At 45.4% G+C, this 18,963-nt stretch overlaps 1 protein-coding gene across 4 annotated transcripts in view; it reads left to right on the forward strand.

Annotated features, from left to right (window-relative positions):
* Myof (myoferlin) overlaps positions 1 to 18,963 on the forward strand; it is a 138,516-nt gene that overhangs the window by 31,821 nt on the left and 87,732 nt on the right. For all 4 annotated transcript variants that reach the window (XM_051199900.1, XM_051199902.1, XM_051199901.1 and 1 more), the window contains exons 4-5: positions 12,723 to 12,831; positions 15,794 to 15,881. In XM_051199900.1, the coding sequence (XP_051055857.1) occupies positions 12,723 to 12,831; positions 15,794 to 15,881 (197 nt within the window). The remainder of the gene's footprint in view (positions 1 to 12,722; positions 12,832 to 15,793; positions 15,882 to 18,963) is intronic.

Below are 18,963 nucleotides of genomic sequence, written 5' to 3' on the forward strand. Positions count from 1 at the left end.
TGAAGGTGATATTGCAGCAATCATATTTACCCTCCCACCAGACACAATCAAAACGTGTGCACAACCCAGGTGGATATCAGATATTCTTGACACAGTGCTGCGGTCCTGAGAGAGGGAGAGAAATGATGTGAGCCAGCTGAGTGCCCTAGCATAGTGCAGTGCGAATGTCCCAGGGAGACGTTCTGGCTGTCCCTCCGAGTTGGAGAGATGCAGGAAGGATTCTACAGATGCCTAGGAAAGTCAAGGGGGGGAGGGGCTACAAAAGGGAGAGAGGAGGAGAAAGGTTATGGACCTAGATGGTATTGTGATAGATGTGAATGCTGGACCAGGCTGTGGAGTTCCAGTCTATAGATTAAAGAAGATAGAGGAGTGTGTAGGCAGTAGAGACAAGGATGTTATAAACGGGATCCAAATTGGACTGCTGGAGAATGAAAATGACAATGTCTGTGATACAATGACCATAATTATCTCTGCAGGAACCTGTGTTTCCAGGGTTCTTTCTCTGTTTGCATGAGTGTTCGTGTTTATGCAAAACCACCACCACATCCCCCCACCCCAACACACACACACACACACACACACACACACACACACACACACAGTGTAAAGTTAGCAACAGTGTCAGAATGTTGGTCCCTGGGCAAGGTTCTAGGTTTAGCTGGGATTTCATTTGCCACTCACTAATTTCCTTCATCTTTACAAGGGTAACTAACTACAGTACAGTAGCTAGGACACATTTGATATAATTAGAGAAGCATTACTTTAACTTCCTGATGAACAATATGATTGCTCTTTTTGTGGGTTTACAGAAATCCAGGGATTGGGCTACAACTATTCCATGTAGCTGCACGTAGTCTCCACAATAATTCCGTCAGTCAGTCATATCCTCAATTGACAGATAAGAGAAGTATGGCTCAAGGGGTTCAGCAAAACACAGAAGGTCACCGGGCTCCTTAAGTGGAAGTGAATGGAGTTAATCGGGGAATGCTAACGTCCCCTCTCACAGAGGCCAGAACTGTTCTCCCTCTGTGGGTGCGTGCGTGAGTGTGTGCACACATGCTCTAGGGATTAGAGTCAGGACGCAAGAATGAGAGCGAGAGGCAGCCCGGTAAACACTAGTATGTAAGGATGCACACATGACAATGGCAAATTTAAGTTGTGAAATATACTAACTTCCTGAGCAAAAGAACACAGAAAAAACTGTGGTTTGCAATGAAAATAATTCTTTTCTGGGACAAAGTGTGGTGCTGCTTGTGAGAAGCTTTGCTTCAAAGACCTTGCCTGATGGACTTTAATCCTGTTTTTTCTCAAGGCTTTGGCTCCCTCCTGAGAATGATGCAGCTGTCCTGACCTCTCCTGAGAGCACTTGGTCAGAGGTCAGCAGCCATGGGCTATACGGTTTTCCTTAAAAGAGAAAAGCTCTCAGGAAAAGTTTTCTTACAAGAGAAAAGCTGGGAACAGCTTTCACACCAGCCGTGTGGAAACCTGAGCAGAGCAGATATGGAGAGGAATCTCTAGTTTTGATTAGAAACAACAAACAAAAAGTCTGTATTTTCAGCAGAGCAACACCTGTATGAGAAGATAGGGCTGTTACTGATGAATGTCTTTGGATGTTGGATAGGTCTCAGAAACATAGACAGCTGTCTGTGTATTTCTCCAGTATCTAGATTTATAAACTAACTGGTAAAGTCTTAAGTCATGGTGGCTTTGTTGGCAGCAATTTGCTAGATAATCCCTGTTTCCTTGATAGCCCTGAACCGAGACAATCACAGGTTCTTTTATCCCAACCTTAATTACTAATATTAACTCTCAGGTCCCATGTTATACGTCACACAATAAAAGTTTGTTTTCATAAGTAAGCAGGTATGTACACACGCACTCACGTTACATCATCACAGAATGGCTCCAAAGGGTTCAAAAGGCAAGGCATGGCAAAGAAATCCTAGAGGCCAAAGCTGGGAAACTGACAAAATATGATGGTGTCCTGCTGGGTGTGAGACAGGAATCAAATCCAGCTACAGAAGAGGCTGGAAAAACTGTTGGCTGCTGGCCGTAGAGTGGGAGTGCGGGGTCTACGCGGAGCTGCAGCAGTGAAGTGAGGAGGGCAAGAGATGGCCAGCTGAGCAGATGTGTGGACAGCAGGTCCAGGTGGGTGAGCAGATAGACCGGCGGATGACATTTCCAGCATCAGCAGTGAGGATCCAATGAAACTGAAGGCCTTGGGACAGTTGGGAGTTCTCTGTCTGTCCATCCCCTGGCCATATAGCAGGTAGTCAGATGACGGGTCACCATCACAGTATTGGAAGTCCATCTTTTTAATGGGGTACAGGAGAAGGGGTTGCATCCTTCCTTGGTCTATTGTGTCTGATAAGTTCTTGACCCTGTTTTTCCTACTATGACTTTAATATGCCCATGTGACCCTATATTCTCAATGGAGCTGAGAAATTTATAGTGCAGCAACACCCTTTACTCCAAGTTTTTGGTCTGTGATGTGAAGGTGTCAGATGGATGGTGCCATTCACATGTCCACCCGGATGCAGGGTCATCCTGCTTCCTCAAAATGGATTCAAAAGCTGCCTGCAGATGGAATCTCTCAGGGCAAGATGCAGCCTAAAGAAACCACTCCCTTACATGATGTAGGGGTAACTTATGGCAGGGCCCAGCCCTGTCCTAATAAGAGACTGAACTACAGGACCTCAGGGAGACCAATGTCATTCCTAAGAGTCCTAGGGCCTCCATTTTGGTCTTGTGAGCTGGTCAGCATGGAGCACTGACCTGGAGAAGGATGTGCTGGGAGGTGAAAGAGAATAGCAACATGGTCATTGTTGTTCTATTATTTTAATGATAAAATAAAGCTGGAGAAGGAGGGGGTGTCCCTGTGGGGGTCCCTAGATAAGGGACCACGTGGGAGAGCGTAGCGGGTTCCATAGCAGGAGAGGGTGACGGGGCGGAGGGAATAACACGCCAGGCAGACAGGGCTCAAGTGAGAAGTTTATTTAGAAAAGGGAGTGAGAAGGGAAAAGAGACAGAGACACTGGGAACAGAAGAGAAGAGAAGAGAAGAGGAGAGAGAGAGAGAGAGAGAGAGAGAGAGAGAGAGAGAGAGAGAGAGAGAGAGAGAGAGGAGCCGGGAAGAGAGCAAAGAGAAAGCAAAGAGCAAAAGAGAGCGTAAGGAGGAGGGGTGTCCTGTCTTTTAAAGGGGTCCTTTCCACCTGCCTGCAGACTAGTACTCCTGGAACCCTGGGCTGGCCAAGGTACTGCCTGAGTGTATTCTGCCAGGAGACAGGGGCAGGCCAGCATAATGCCTGAGTCCTTACAGCCATGGTCCCATTGCTCTTCGGAGGCTGAGCTCTTAGTAGAGGAAGCTTTATACCTTACAAACAATTTGCAAGAGTCACTGGACATCTCCAATGACAATGTCAGTTCACTCACTCATTCCACAAACACTCACTGATGTCAGCAGCAGTTCAAGGCTCTGGGGACGCCCCACACCTTTTATAGAGGTCCTGTCTGATCAGAGAGGGTCAGGGTGTTGTTCAGTGGAAAGGCATGCGGGCCTGGGTTTGATTCTCACCCCTGCAAAACAAAGCAAAAGAAAACAGTAACTTCTAACAGATAACCAACAAATAGATACATATATAGTAGCAGCAGATGATGAGATGCAGGAAGGTCTGAGTAGTGGTTGGGGGGGGTTGGTATAGATGTCCCATTTAGGGATGCACACTTATAAAACTTATTCTCAGCACTTTTATGCATCCTGCACTGACTGCTGCCCACTTCAGAGAAACTCTGGCTAAGGCTGAGGGCAGCACTAACCGATGGGTATAAGCATAAACATTTAGAAGGCATTTTGACAACCTGTCATTTAACAAAATTGTAGTAGGTTCCTCTCTAGGCCTGGGAGGTCCCAGCCTTCATTCGATGGACAGTTGATATATAAAAGCTTTTTAACTTCATGAGATCCTATTTGCTGATTATTGGCCTTATTTCCCAAGTTATCAAAACCCTGTCTAAAAAGCCTTTACCCATGCCTATATGTATAAGAATGCTCCTTAAGTTTTTCTCTAGTAGTTTCATACTTATTTTTCTATGATTTTTCCTGTATTTATTCATGTGTGTGTATGTTTGTATGGGTGCTTACATGCATGAATATGCAGAGACTGGAAGAGGGTATCATTGTCTTTCTGTATCATTCTCTGCCTGTTTCTTTGAAGCAGGGTCTCTCCCTGAATCTGAGGCTTTTGTTTTCTTGGCTAAGCTGGAAGCCAGCAAGCCCCAGTGTTCTCCTACCATGTGGGCTCTGAGACTTGAACTCTGGTCCTCATGATTGCAGAGAGAATGCTATTAATGTTAACCTCTGAACCTCCAGTCCCTGTTTGTTTGAGACAGTCTTGCTATGTAGCCTGGACTGACTGCAAACTCATGGCAATCTTTCTGTCTCAGATTCTAGAGAGCTAGGATTATGAGCAGGGGCTACTATACCCAGCATTTTCTAAGAGATTTTATGTGCTCAGTCATGCCCACCTTCTCTGCCCCATGTCTTTTAAGCTTTGGGTGGGGCATGGATCTAAGCATCCACCTAAGCTTCTCTTAGCTTCCTTTTCTAAAGTGGTACCTGAAAGAGTTAAAGTTGATTTTTGAGAATTTGACATGTTGTTAGTCTTTTTTTTTTTTTTTTTTTTTTTTTTTTTTTTTGTTGTTGTTGTTGTTGTTGTTGTTTTGGTTTGGGTTTTTTAAAATTTTCTTTTGAGACAAGGTTTCTCTGTGTAGCCCTTGCTGTCCTGGAACTCAGAGATCTGCCTGCCTCTGCCTCCTGAGTGCTGAGTGCTGGGATTAAAGGTGTGAACCACCACTGCCCGACTTTATTGCTATTCTTTTATCTTGGCACCCTTAGAGAAGATCTTTCATCCCCCATTTATAGATAGGGAATCTGGAGCTCCAGGAAATTGGTCTGCACATGAGATAGTACAAAGTTGAGTTCAAATTAGTTAAGTTTCTGTCTTCATAATCACTATACTGTGCTGTCCCCTTCCCTTCTAAAGTTCACATGAGAATCAATGAAGGAATGTGTTTATGAATGATAAAAACAGATCTAATGTCTAGGGAATTAGACAGCGAGAGTCTGGGAACTTCACTGACATATTGCAGAAGGCAAGCATAGAGTGAAACCCTTGAACACTGAGACAACAGAATTGGTCAGATAGAAAGAGAAAGAAATCAGGGTAAATTATATTTACTTAGGGTGTGTGTGAGAGAGTGTGTGTATTCAAGTGTGTGTGTGTGTGTGTGTGTGTGTGTGTGTGTGTGTGTGTGCATGCCGTAGTGCATATGAGGAAGTCAGGGGACAACTTGCAAGGTTCAGTTCCCTGAATCCACATAGTGGTTCACAGCCATCAGTAACTCCAGCTCTAGAGGACCAAGCTCCCTCTTCTGGTCCCCATGGTCAATAAGAATGCATGCAGTATACTAATGTACATGTAGACAAAACACTCGTACACATAAAATAAAAATAAAAGGAAAGGAAAAGAACTACCTTAAGAAATAATCCAACTCCAGGCTCTGGAATCTCCAGGGGCCTGCTGCTGCTGTTGCTACTGATGCTAATGCTGATGATACTGATGATGATGTTAATGCATCTGGAAGCTTTGAGAGTACAGATGGAGCAAGAATCACAGACCAGTGAGGATGAGCCCCTCTGGTGCAAGTGAATCTGAGAACTGAGGTCATGTGTCCTTTGAGGGGCCCTTACCTTGGTAGGGGACTCTGCTGTCATTGGCTATGTCCAAGAGGAAACTGTTCTGTGCCACTTGTTGAGAAAGAATACCCAGGGCCATTGCCACAGGTACAGGATGGATGGGCTACAGTAGAGGAGAGAGAGGGGGTTCAAGTCCTTACACAGCACAGCCAAATGTGAACTTAAAGCCAAGGAGCAGGGAAGGGTCAGTGGATGGAAAATTTCTGAGAGGAAACATCAGGCATAGGGGAATTCTGGCAAAGCTAAGAGGATTATCTCTGAAGGCAAGCCAGGGTGATCCCCATGTCACAGTCACGTGGGAGAGAAAGCCTGATAGTTATTAAAGGTGGTCAATCCAATATCCAGAGATGTGGACCTGTTAAACTCTGTGGGATCCCCTGCAGATTGGAACCCGATGAGGAAGCACACTTTCTGCCTAGGAGAAGGTCCTAGAAGAAACTCTGGCTTCCCCGCTACTCCTGCCAGTCTGGTTTGTCTTAAAGGAAGTGGTTGTCCCCTCCCTTCTTCTCAGTAACCAGGGGGAGCTTGGTGGTCACAGGCCCAGAGGAGGGAGCAGTGTCGAGGAGTGTCACAAAGCTGTACAGGCCCAGGCAAAATGACAAACTCAGGCAGCCAGAGCCCAGGCCTCAAAGACTGGGGTAGCATAGTCTCCCCAGATCTTCCACAGGAGACTTGGGAGCAACTTGGAAACTCGTTTTTGTCCCCAGCCCGTTGCAGGCTGCGGTTCCTCCCAGAGGACGGCAGTCCCCTGTTTATAGTCCCTAGAGGCAGCAGCATGAGTGTATGTGAAGGAATTTCCAGCAGTCCATGGTCTGTGTCCGGGCTACACAGAGAAGGGATCTGGTGTGCTGTGTATGTGAGCTTCCCTCACACCCCGGTGCTGGGCCCTCAGCCAGCATGGTCCTTACTCACCACAGAGGCATGTGGCTATAAATGCTGGCCCAGCCTGTGGGGAGAAGTTCCCATTCCTCTTTTATAACCACTTGAGGCTTCCAGAGGAACACAGCTTCTTAACTGACACCAAGTAACTAAGTTGACTAGTAACTTAGTTACTAATTACTAGTTCAGTTCCTCCTGCCCCCCCCCTTTTGCTCTGTCATTCCCGTGGCTTAGAATTAGGTCCATGTCATAGGAAGAGGCCTGACTCTGAGTTCTACCACAGTCACAGATTGCAGGGGCGGTGACTGGGTTTCCTTCAGTGTCAGATGCACCCGGAGCTTGTGAGTTCCCCAAAGAGCTGCAGAGCCAAGCCCTGGCATCCCTTCTACTGTAGTTTCCTTTGGGACGGCGGCCCATCTGTTATAGTCTTGGGGGCAGTCCACAGGAGGCGCTTATTTTTCTGTGAAGCACAGGACGAGGCGTCCTCATTACCGCCACATCATATCATCTTGTCCTCATTACCGCCACATCATATCATCTTGGTCTAGTTACAGCACATTAGTAACGGAGGAAAAGAGGTCCTTGGCTCCGTGTCACCTCCTTTAAAGGAAATCAGCTTATGGCCAGACTGAACGGTTCCTGGCCCTTGTGTAGGAGGCCAAGCTATCATTCCCCATGTTCTCACAGTTTCCTGTAGCTAGGCAATGGCCCAGAAAACAGGCCTGGGTGGCTGTTCTACGAGGAGCTGCAGGACTGGCTGTAGGCAGTCTTCCTTTAGTTGAGTCAAAGGTCTGGGGGGTTGGGGGAAGTGCATCTATTTACATCTCTCCTCAGCTCAGTTTCACTGTGAAGATGTCTTTGAGATTATCATTCCAGGCTTTTACCAAAACACAGTCTTTACACATTGACTCCCTCTCTCTCTCTCTTTCTTTCACTCACTCACACGCATTGCACGCATGCACGCAGGCGCGCGCGCGCACACACACACACACACACACACACACACACACAGAGTTTTCTTTTACAATTCCCCCTTATAAGAAGAAAGTAAATCTTAGGAAATGGGACTCAAGCTTTTTAAAAAAAAAAAAAAAAAAGAACGAGGTTAGCATTTATAATTGGCTACTTTACTTTTCTCCATTCCTGCCCAGTCATCTGATACTGCCCTCTCCTGGAGGGAAACCCGCAGGCTGAGTCAGAACAGGTTATGAACCACTGAGCAGCACAGGCAGGCTTCCTGTGTACTCAAGCCTCTTATTTCCAGTTAGTCACAAGTCCACTGTCTGCTACAGCATCGTGTAGTGCCACTGTCTCTTATGGTTCTATTCTGACCTCTTCTTTGCTGCTACAGCGTGTGTGAATTAGCTTTTATCTGTGAAATTATACAGCAATAATCTTGAAGGCGGAAACCCTGACTCTCAAAAAGTTTCCAAAGCAATTCTAGAAGATTTTAAATACACACACCAAAAAGCAGTAGTTACAAAATATAAAAGAAAAATTTAATATATAGTAGTTTCCTAGACAGACCTGTATGGGATACATCATATGTATAAGCCTAGCCTGTGAAATTATTCACTTCTGTCCATTTGTTTGCCAATAAAACAGAGGCGAAAAGAATGGAGGGACTAAGACAAGGCTCCAGAGAGAGCTGGAGCACAGCACTTGTGGATACAATAGCAAGAGTGCTCTACCGGGGTGAGAACAATTTTGTCCTCCAGGAGTCTAGGTAATGCACCTCATGACCACAGCTAAAGGGACTGTCCTGGGCATCGAGTAAGTGGATGGAGGTCAGGGGTTCTGCTGCATGTCTGGTGAAGTGCATGACAGCCCCCACAACATGAACTTTACAGGTTCAAAATGTCATTAGTGTCAAGGCCTAGGACGCTGGGCCGACCCCACACAAGGCCTTTTACTGTGGTCTTTGTCCACATGGCCTGGGCATGGCACCCTGTCCTGTTCTCAGGTTTATTTACTGCTGATAAGAGGTTCAGATCGTTCTGCCTCTAGTGGGCTTTCCCCAAAACAAATCAGTACATGCCAAGTATATGATGTCATTTTCTTAATCATAGAACTACACCATGAATCACAGACTGTGAAGGATAAAGTTTGTTTCCCCATCTTGCCAGGCAAAGAGCATGTTTAGACAAAACCAGACAGGTTTTTTTGTAAAAGAAGGGAGAGTACTCATTTTATTTTTTGTGTGAGTGCCTGTAGTGTGTGTGTGTGTGTGTGTGTGTGTGGTGTGAGTGCCTGTGTGGGATATATGTATGTATGTGTGTGTGCTCTGTGTGAATGCTTGTGGTGTGTGGTGTGTGTGTGTGTGTGTGTGTGTGTGTGGGCCTGTGTGGGATATATGTATGTATGTGTGTGTGCTCTGTGTGAATGCTTGTGGTGTGTGTGTATGGTGTGAGTGTGTGTGTGAGTGAATGGTATGAATCCCTGTGATCCGTGTGTATATGGTATGGGTGCCTGTGGGGGTGCGTGTTTCAGTAGCTGGTGTGAGTGTGATGTGTATGAGAGTACCTGTGATGCGTGTGTACGGAGGTATGTGTGTGTGAGTGCCTGTAATGGGTGTGTGTGTGTGTGTTTATGTGCTTGTGATATGTGTGTGTGTGTGTAGGTGTGTGTGTGTGTGAGTGCTTGTGATGTGTGTGTGTGCCTGTGATGGGTATGTGTATGTGTGTATGTGTGTGTGAGTGAGTGCATGTGATGGGTGTATGTGTGTGTAGGTGTGTGTGTGTGTGTCTGTGATGTGTGTGTGTGTGTATGTTGGTGTCTGTGTGCCTATGATGTGTGTGTGTGAGTGCCTGTGATGTGTGTGTGTGTGTGTGTGTGTGTGTGTGCCTGTGATGGGTGTGTGTGGGTGCACACGGCACTGTGCACAGTCTAAGTCAGGACAACCTTTGAGAGTTAGTTCTCACATTTCATCTCATTGAGGGTCTGTCTTGTTTTTCATTCCGTCTCCATGTACCGCAGGCTAGCTGACCCACAGGTGTCTGAGGTGGAAATGGTAGGGCCCTCATCCTGTTGTGGGGTAACTATTTTGTCTGGTGGAGGTGGAGTGAGGTGTGTATCTTTGTCTTCACCATGTTAGGAGAAAATAATGTTCCGGGTGTATTAATTATTGTTTTAATACACTGAGGTTCATTAAGGTATGGTATAAAGTTCTCAGCATTGTGTGGTAGACCTGACTGCTACAAGTCTCTTCTGCTGCTGGCTAGAGGCTGTCTTAAGTTTATCAGATGAGAGCCTGCAATGGTCCTCATATGCTAAGAGCTGTGTGTGCATACAGCTCCATATCAGAACATACACTCTTCCAAGAAACCATAGGCAAACAGCCCAGATTATTAGGCCGACTGTGTGAAAATGCCATGATGCTCTAGTCTTGGGCAAGAGAATCAACTATTCCCAGAGTAAAACAGCTCAGTTCCAGAAGTTATGAAGTATGTGGAGAGCCTCAGATCCTACAGTCTGAGGTCAGAGAACATGGATATGCATGTGTCTACTCCGACACCAAGGCTTCAGAGAGGATATATCCACACTGACCTCAGCTTTTGCTTCCTATTTTGTTTCTGGTGGTGCAAGAGATTGAACCAAGGCCTTGAGTATGGCAAGAGCTGTATTCCAAGCCTACTTCCTGTTTTGTTTTTTTTAAAAGAAACTAATACATTTTTATGATTTTTTGACTTATGCCTAAGAATACATTTTACATAGGGGTTACATGAAAGTAATCAGCCAATCTCTCCATCACATGCTGTTGTTGGGATGGTTTTGGAGACAGGGTCTTACTATGTAGTCCAGGCTAGCCTTGGACCCTTGATTACCCTGTCTCTGTCCCCTGGGTGCTCAGATGGTAAGTGTGTACTGCCATGCTTGGCTTACCCTGATTTATATACACATGTGTCAATACACATGTACACATACATACATATGTACATACACACACACACACACACACACACACACACACAGTGGAACATGGCAGTAATGCCAGCACTCAGGATGCAAAAGTAGAAGGAATGTAACTTTGTGACCAGCCTAGGCTATACAGTGAGTTCATGTACTTCCTGAGTTACTTAGTTAACCCATGTCTTAGTTACTTTTCTATTGTTGTGACAAAACACCATGACCAAGGAAACTTAACAAAATAAAACATAAACTGTGCTGACAGTTTCAGGGGATTAATAATGGTGGAGCAAAGGCAGGACAGCAGGAACTGCTTGGGTGCCCACATCTTGATCCACAGCAAGAGGCAGCGAACAAATACACTCTAGAAATGGCAAGTCTTTTGAAACCTCAAAGCTCAGCCACAGTGGCACACCTCCTCCAACAAGGACACACTTAATCCTTCCCAAACAGTTCCACCAGCCAGGGGCCAAGTATTCTAACATGTGTGCCTATAGGTACCGTTCTCATTCAGATTACACACCCTGTCTCCAGAAGAAAACAAACAGAATGAACAGAGCTATGAATCCCTTTTGGCCTGGAGATGTATGGTTCAGGGGGCTTGTCGGGCACCATATAAATTCCTGCATAGCACCATAAGCACAAACATCATCCCCATCACTTGGAGCTCAGTGGTTAGCTTTCTATTTTATTGCTAGTGATATTCTGTTCTGTAACATTGCTTCCTATTAATATGAGTCATTGCAAACATAGGCGAGCTGTAGGTAACCGACATCATTCCTCCTGTGTCTCTATCCCCTTTGCAGTCTGCACTTGAAATGCAGTCTGCATTGAAATGAAAGCATCCAGACTCTGTGCCTCTCTGGTCCCTTCCTCCACCCACATTTCAGGTTCCATCCTCCAAGTTACGGACAGTTTTACATGGGTTACTTTTTCCTTTAAACATGTTACTGTTAACTCCCTATGGATGTGTTAAAAAAAAAATCCTTTTAAAACAGGCCTTACTTATATAAAATGTTTAGATACTCATCACTCTATCTGTAGACTTACTCATTCTTCCCCTCATTCCACAAAGACCTTTTCGGTGTCTGCCATGTTTCAGACAATGGGTTGAGCAAAACAGAAGCAGCCAGTGAGCCCAGGGAGCATATGCCAGAGACAGGCCCACCGGGTACTTTTCTGCACATGAGTCTTGTGCAACAGGGAGCCAAAGAGTGAGTGAGAGAGGCCTGCAGTGATTCCTGGGACCAGGAAGAGAGAGCAGAGAGCACATTCCCATTTGAATGCTGCATCAGAGTGTGTGGGCTAGGGTGTCAGCCCCAGCCAGCTAGCCCAGGCAGCTTAGACTTAAAATAACACTTCAAGAAAGTTGACATGGGGAAATATTGTCCAGTTGGCAGTATCTGGGCTTCCCTTGGCTACTGAAGGCTCTCTCTCTCTCTCTCTCTCTCTCTCTCTCTCTCTGGAGTATAGGGGCCTATATTCGGTTGTTCCCTCACACCTCCCGCCCCCCCCCCCTTCATGATAGAATTCCGTGGACAGTTTTAGTTTGACTCTCACATGACCCCTTGTCACAGAGAAGTGACACATGTTCTTTTCACTGTGATTTTAATGAGATGTTAGAGTCAAAGCCTGGGCCCTGGTGGTCCTAATAAGCCAAGCTCAGCCACCTGTTGTCAGGAAACCAATTAAAGACAGAACTAATAACAAAAGGCAGAGAAAGGAGGTTTATTCAGCACGATCACACTGGGGAGAATAACAAATAAAGAGGTAGAACTGTCCTCCACCCCAAAGTCCATCATTGGGGTCCTGATATGTGGTTTATGTTGAATAGGTAGCAACAAGTACACAGAACTAAGTAGTCCTGATGGAGTGGCGTGGGCCCACCCATCAGTGACCAATCATTGCTAGTCTCCCATAAGTTCCTCTTCCGGCTGGTACCACATTTTTACCTTTTCCTTCTCCTTGCACGAGTCTTCTAGGGAAATTCCAATTTCTTGGGGACCATTGTTTCAATAGTCTGATAGCCAAAGGGAGGGGCATGTGTCTCCCTTTAGAGCATCTGCATTCCTGCCAGGGCAGTTACAAGGATGGATGGATGTGAGGGCGTTGGATGTTTGAAGGGTCGGTGGACGTGCATGCCCCCACTTAGCTTGCTGTGTGTGGTCTTGTCTCCCCTGCAGATTAATCGGCACAGCAACAGTCTCCCTGAAGGACCTGATCGGGGACCAGAACAGATCCTTGCCCTACAAACAGATCTCTCTGCTAAATGAAAAGGGACAAGACACTGGGGTGAGCTCTGTGCTTTCCTGGAAAGACAAAATAAGATGGTCAAGTAAAACCTCATCTAGGAAAGACTCGTTTGACAACTTAGCTCAGCTCACTACCTGAAATACTGAAAGTCTGATTTCATGATAAATGGATCCTCTTCAATTTTCAGTCATAGTTAGCAAATGTGAGATTTGATTTGCTTTGAAAGAATTCCAATCTGGGCAGTGGTGGTGCATGACTTTAACTCCAGCACTCAGGATGCAGAGGCAGGCAGATCTCTGTGAGTTCGAGGCCAGCCTTGGTAATGTATCAGACAAACAGAAGGTTTTTGTTGCCTTCTGTGTTAAGATGGTAATATCATGGCCTTTGTCACCACATTGGTTGCCAAATATTTTCTGATTTTAGGCTATCTAAAAAAGTACATATTATTGACATAAAACCAGAATTCAAAGCTGGGTATGGTGGTACACACCTTTAACCCCAGCAATCAGAAGGCTGAGGCAGGCTGATCTCTGTGAGTTTCAGCCTGATCTACACAGGGAATTCCAGGCCAGCCAGGGGTCCATAATGAGATCCTGTGTTTAAAGGAAAAAGAATTCAAGTGTGTTTTCCCCAAGTAACTCAGATTTAGACGCCATATGACTGCTAAGAAGTCTTCAAACACTATTATGCTCAGCCCATGACTTTTAACCCCTTCATTTTCCAACCAACTTACTTTGCTTGCAAACCTGGGCCAAAGTTTTATACTAAAAGCATCTCTATAAGCTTCATCACAGGTGAGGGCCCTGCGAACCCAGGCAAGAGGATGACAGTGTGGCTGCACTGATCTCTGAGGCCTTTAATCCTAGCAGAGGCAGGCAGATCTCTGTGAGTTCAAGGCCAGCCTGGTCTACAGAGTTGAGTTCTAGGACAGCCAGGACTACAAAGAGAAACCCAGAGACTTGCCAGGAGTCAGGGTTCTGATCATAACACCTGCATCAAAAGCACCCCACATCATCTGACCACCCAAAGCCCAGCCAAAAAAACAATGCTGCCCTCTGACATCTGACCACCCAAAACCCGGCTGAGACAAACGATGCCAAGGCAAGATGGGTGTCTGTGAGCTTCCCAGATTGCTGGCGTTTTATAATGCTCAGAAGAGAACTCATGGACTTTCCAAAGCAGCAGAACTGTTGGGACAGAGATGAACACTGCCACCGGGATGCTCTCACTCCTACTGAGATTCCTAAGCATCCCCAAGAATACTGAGGCGACTGGGACCTCAGCATGTAAAACAGCAGTTGGGGATGAGTTATGGTGGGCTCTGCTAGGTTTTAAAAGTACAATTCCTCACGTTAAGTTTGAGCCCCAAGGTGCCAGCACATAACCTTCGTGTTGAGCATTGGTCTATAGAAAAAATAGCCATAGATGCTGCTCTTGTGACTTGTGGCTTGCTATGGATGGGAGTGTGGGTAGGCCTATTGACTAATCTGTTCGGTATTCCCAGGCCAGTCTCAGGCACCAAATGTGCTGATCCATGAGGAAACATTTGCTGATGGACAGACAAGAAAAAACAGGAGCGATACAGACACATGTGTATATCCATGCATATGTGCTATTGAGAGTCACTAGCCACACCAAACCCATAAATGAAGGAAGAGAGGTCCACTTAGATTTGGACTTAGAAAAATAAAGCATCATTTTTAGTACTGATATGTCCTAAATATTAGAATTGTATTCTTTATTTTATCTTCTTTAAATTTTCATTTTGTTTTGTTGTTACTGATTTTCAAGACAGGGTTTCTCTGTGTAACATCCCTGGCTGTCCTGGAACTCACTTTGTAGACCAGGCTGACCTCAAACTAAAAGCATTTTTTAAAAAAATCTTTATTTTTATTTTGTATATGGTTATTTTGCCTGTCTGTATGTCTGTGCACCAAGTGCATACAGTAAGCACAGAGCCCGGAAGAAGGTGTCAGATCACCTGAAACTGGAGTTACAGAGCCTCCATGCAGGTGCTGGGGATCAAACCATCAAACCCCAGTCCTCTTCAAGAGTAGTTGGTGCTCTTAACCACTGAGCTACCTTTCCAGCCCCTGTACTTTATCTTTTAATCTGATGTGTGTGTTGGGGGTAGGAGGTATGGGTGGGGGGGTAGGAGGGAGGGGTGGGGGGGTCCTCATTTACAAGAGACTTCCTTAACTTTAAATTTTGTCTTTCCTCACTTTTATGCAATGATTGCGGTAGTCAATGAGCATGTGTTTGGTGAAATAAAAGTTAGCAACCCTGCTTCAAGTTTGAGGATGTAGCTAATGGGCAGAACACTTGCCTAGCATACGTGGGGCCCTGGTTCTCATCTGGGGTACTGAAGGGAAAGGGGCAATTAATTTTTTTTTCCTAGCAAGCTTTTTAAAAGTCTTGTAAGTTCATGAAATATAAAGATATAAACTTTGCTTTGTTTGATTCCTAGATATCTTGGGATCACAGTTAACACATTAGGGATGACAATTATGTTTAACTTTATGATTTGTGCATTTGTCTTTTCTTTAATCAGACTTGGTTTCCCTTTTCGTTCTGTCTCATGATTATGCTACTATATACCTTCTGGCTAGTTCCTTAAAGTTCTTTCCTGGAGTGAAATATAAAAATAAATCTCAGCAATTAGTATTCATGAGCAGCAGATGAAGTAATCATTCTAAATGGGCATCTCTGTTGGTAACTCTATGAGCAGAGCCATCTCCACTGCAGGGCAGAAGCTTGCTACAAGTTCACACATGCTTGTTACAGCTTTCCTGTAGTCAGTAAGGTTGCCCTTGGCAACCTGTGACAAAGAAGCTTTCTTTCTCACTCTGTCTTGGCTCACCTTGGAGAAGACAGGAATAGTCCAGTTCCCCACATTTCCAGCCTCACCTTCTTGCCCAGTCCCTACTGGACTGTTCGTACTGAATCTGTAATATTCTTTTCCCTGCATTGATTGTCTGTGCAATGGATTCTTTCCACACAGGCCACCATTGACCTGGTGATCGGCTATAGCCCACCTTCAGCTCCACATCCGAATGACCCGAGTGGGACCAACGTGTCAGGCATGGGTGGTAAGTTGACCTTCTTGGTGACCCAAGGAGAATCAGCTAAAGCACACACAGTCTCTAAAGAAACTGCCTTTATAGTGTCCATAGCACCCTGCCCACTAGACAGGTGCAATTCTTTACAAAATGCCCTTCCAGCAGAGAGGATGCTGAAACAGCTCCCGAGGCGAGCGCTCTGCCAGCGCTCATCCAGTACACACAGACTGCAAAACTATTATGCTTCAGTTTTGTGATCTCTACTGAATACCATGTCCCGGGTTGTGAGATGCAAGAGTGGCTTCTCTGCCCTCCTCCAAGCGTCACAGCTCCCAACGGTGTGATTCTGGGATGTGTTCTCAGCCACAGGCCCTTGGACTTTTTTCTTTCTCTGAGCCCTGACCCTCTTTCCTCCCGCAAACACCCACTCTGTCCCCTGTCGGTTGTTTCCTTCAGCATGAGCCACTTGTCCTCCTGGGACATCTTGTCATCAGATGTCACTCTAGACAGGGGCAGCCTGGGGCCTCAGGGAAGGTCTATAAGGCAATCCCGTCTTTCACAAAGTTGGGTTTGGCTTCCCTTGATGATGTCTGTGGGATGACAGTGGTACCCGAAGTGGGTTTTGTCCCAGTGAAACAGAAAGGGTTTCAGAACAAGCAGGATAATTCAACTGCCTAAGGTGGAGGGAGGTTTGGTCACTTTAGATCGGCCATGGGAGCCTAAACTACTGTGCGCACAAATATGATTTCCCCAGAGCGAGTCTCTGCTTCCTTAGAAACGAGCAACCCTCACAGGGATGAAAGCCCCACCCCCAAGACCCCCTTTACAGAGGCTGTTTCCCAGTGCTTGGCATGATGTCATCTGTGCAAGCCTGGTATCCTGGTAGCACCGTAGACTGGAGAGTCTGCCCATGCCCAAGAAGCTGCCTCCCTGCAGCTCGATGGCAGACACTGGGCAAGCAAGTGCCAGGTTTCCCACAGTCCTGACATGCTGGACAGAGGAGGCAATGAAAAAGCACCTGGATTCCTTGCATTTGGGTTTTAACCAACGCTATTCACAATGCTGCAGGAGAGCGGGCTGTGTCAGGGGACAAAGTAAATATAATACAACGAGGTGAAATTTCTTGATTTGGAAAAAAAAAAAAAAGAACAAAATCAATTAATCTGAAAGTATTCTTTGTGACGCAAAATGACTCCTCACCAAGGCTGGGTCAAGGGTGACATTCAGAATGCTGGCTTCACGTACAGGCTGAAAATGAGGATGTACAGAAAAGAGAAGGAAGACAGAAGGAGGAAAAAGAGTAGCGGAGGAAAACTAATTACGAAAGATAAGACCACAACCACCAATCGCTCTTACTACTGCACACCTTAATGGCACACGCAGGAAACCAGGGATAGGATCATCACCCCTTGCTTCCCTTAACTTATAGATATTTCCAAATTTTTGTAATTTTTAGCTTGTTATCTTTTTTGAATACAAAAGAAATATCTGGTTATTAAAATGTATGCATCATAGAAAAGACCTCAGAAGACACAGAAAGGGGAAAAAAAAATCTCCTTCTCCTGAGATAATCTGCCGGCAGCTTTTGACAGGTGTGAGTGCTGTTGAAGGCTTCTACTCACACAGTGGCTGCTGCACAGAAATGTGAAACCTTAACAGTATAGCACAAAGGTCAGATGGTCAGAGAATGAATACCCTCTGCAAATTGAAGAAATTGCTTATTATCATTGATGAAAGAATAGAACCCTGCAGGAGTTCCCTTTGAATGAATGCTTTCAGGGAGCCCTATGTCATCATGGTAGAGATTCAGAGTTTGGGGCATTGGTGGTTGATTGACAGTGTGTTGTATCTAAGATGTCCCTTTCACTAACCACCTTGGAGGCTGGTCCTATACCAGAAAGATGGGCTGGGCCAGTCTATATAGACTTGGCAGCCTGGAAACTCGTCACCATGGCAACTTGTTCACCTTCTGCCAGTCAGCTTTACTGGAGTGTACATTTCTGTGACTAGAATGAACTATTTTTAAAACCTCACATCTATTTTTAAAGAGCCATCTGTTAGATGTATACTTTGCCCAACTAAAGAAAAGCAAAACTTCATTCATAGCTTGACTCCAGCGTTTCAAATTTATGTCCTTTCATGAGCAACAAAGTGCTTTCGCTTGGAGGCATATTTGCTCGACTTCAGAAAAAAAAAAAAAAACAGTTACGGATACCTGTACATGTTGCATGCAAAGAGCTCGGGAAGGGCACAGGTGATCAAAGCTTGAGAGGATTTGACCAAGTAACGTTGTCATTGTTAGGAAGCAGAGTGGCATTTGTACAGGGACACAAAGACTCTGAGCTGCAATGAGTCAGCAGATCTGACTCTGAACATTGATGCATTTTCAGGTGGGTCACACTCTCTGATTCTCTAATTCCATGCACAATCAGGAGACTGGATTAAATGACACATAGGGTCTCTAACTAGTAAGCTCTATTTGTTGTTGTTTTAAGGCAGGGTCCCACTGTAGACCAGGCTGGCCTGTAATCCACTATGTAGTTGAAGCCAATTTTAAATAGCAAGAGGAGATAAGATCTATCTAAATGTGTGGTCTGAAGCTGGAAGTCATAATTATTTCAGGAGATAGCCTACATGTTAGTAGGATGGTTGATTTGTAGTTGAGAAAACAGAGGCATTTGCATCTGGGTTTTGTTCTCTCAATAAAATAAGTAGGATCATTAACAGAGAATGAAGCTTCCCAGGTAAAAATAACTGCTAGGTGTTGGAGGCTGGAAGTGTAGCCTGGAGTGGAACGCTGGGCATATTCTCAGCAATGCACAAGGTTGGAAAAGATGAACAGATTTGACCTTGGTGGCTTATAGTAGCCCTCTCAGGTCAGGATCCAAGAAAACTTTGTCTTAGCAATGATGGAGATAGTCAGGAAACCCCAGATGTCCACTTAAGATTTGTGAGACCAGTCAAGATGGTGTGTGCCCTTCTCAGCTGGGTTGAGCTGTCTAGATGAAGAGGGAGAAGTACAGAGTTGAGCAAGCACACAGATATGATACATGAGAGAAGATGGGTTGAAGGGCGTGCAGGGCAACCTCAATGTTAGATCATGGGCTCCAAT

Source organism: Phodopus roborovskii, unplaced genomic scaffold, assembly GCF_943737965.1.
Source record: "Phodopus roborovskii unplaced genomic scaffold, PHOROB, whole genome shotgun sequence".
Taxonomy (NCBI): Eukaryota; Metazoa; Chordata; class Mammalia; order Rodentia; family Cricetidae; genus Phodopus; species Phodopus roborovskii.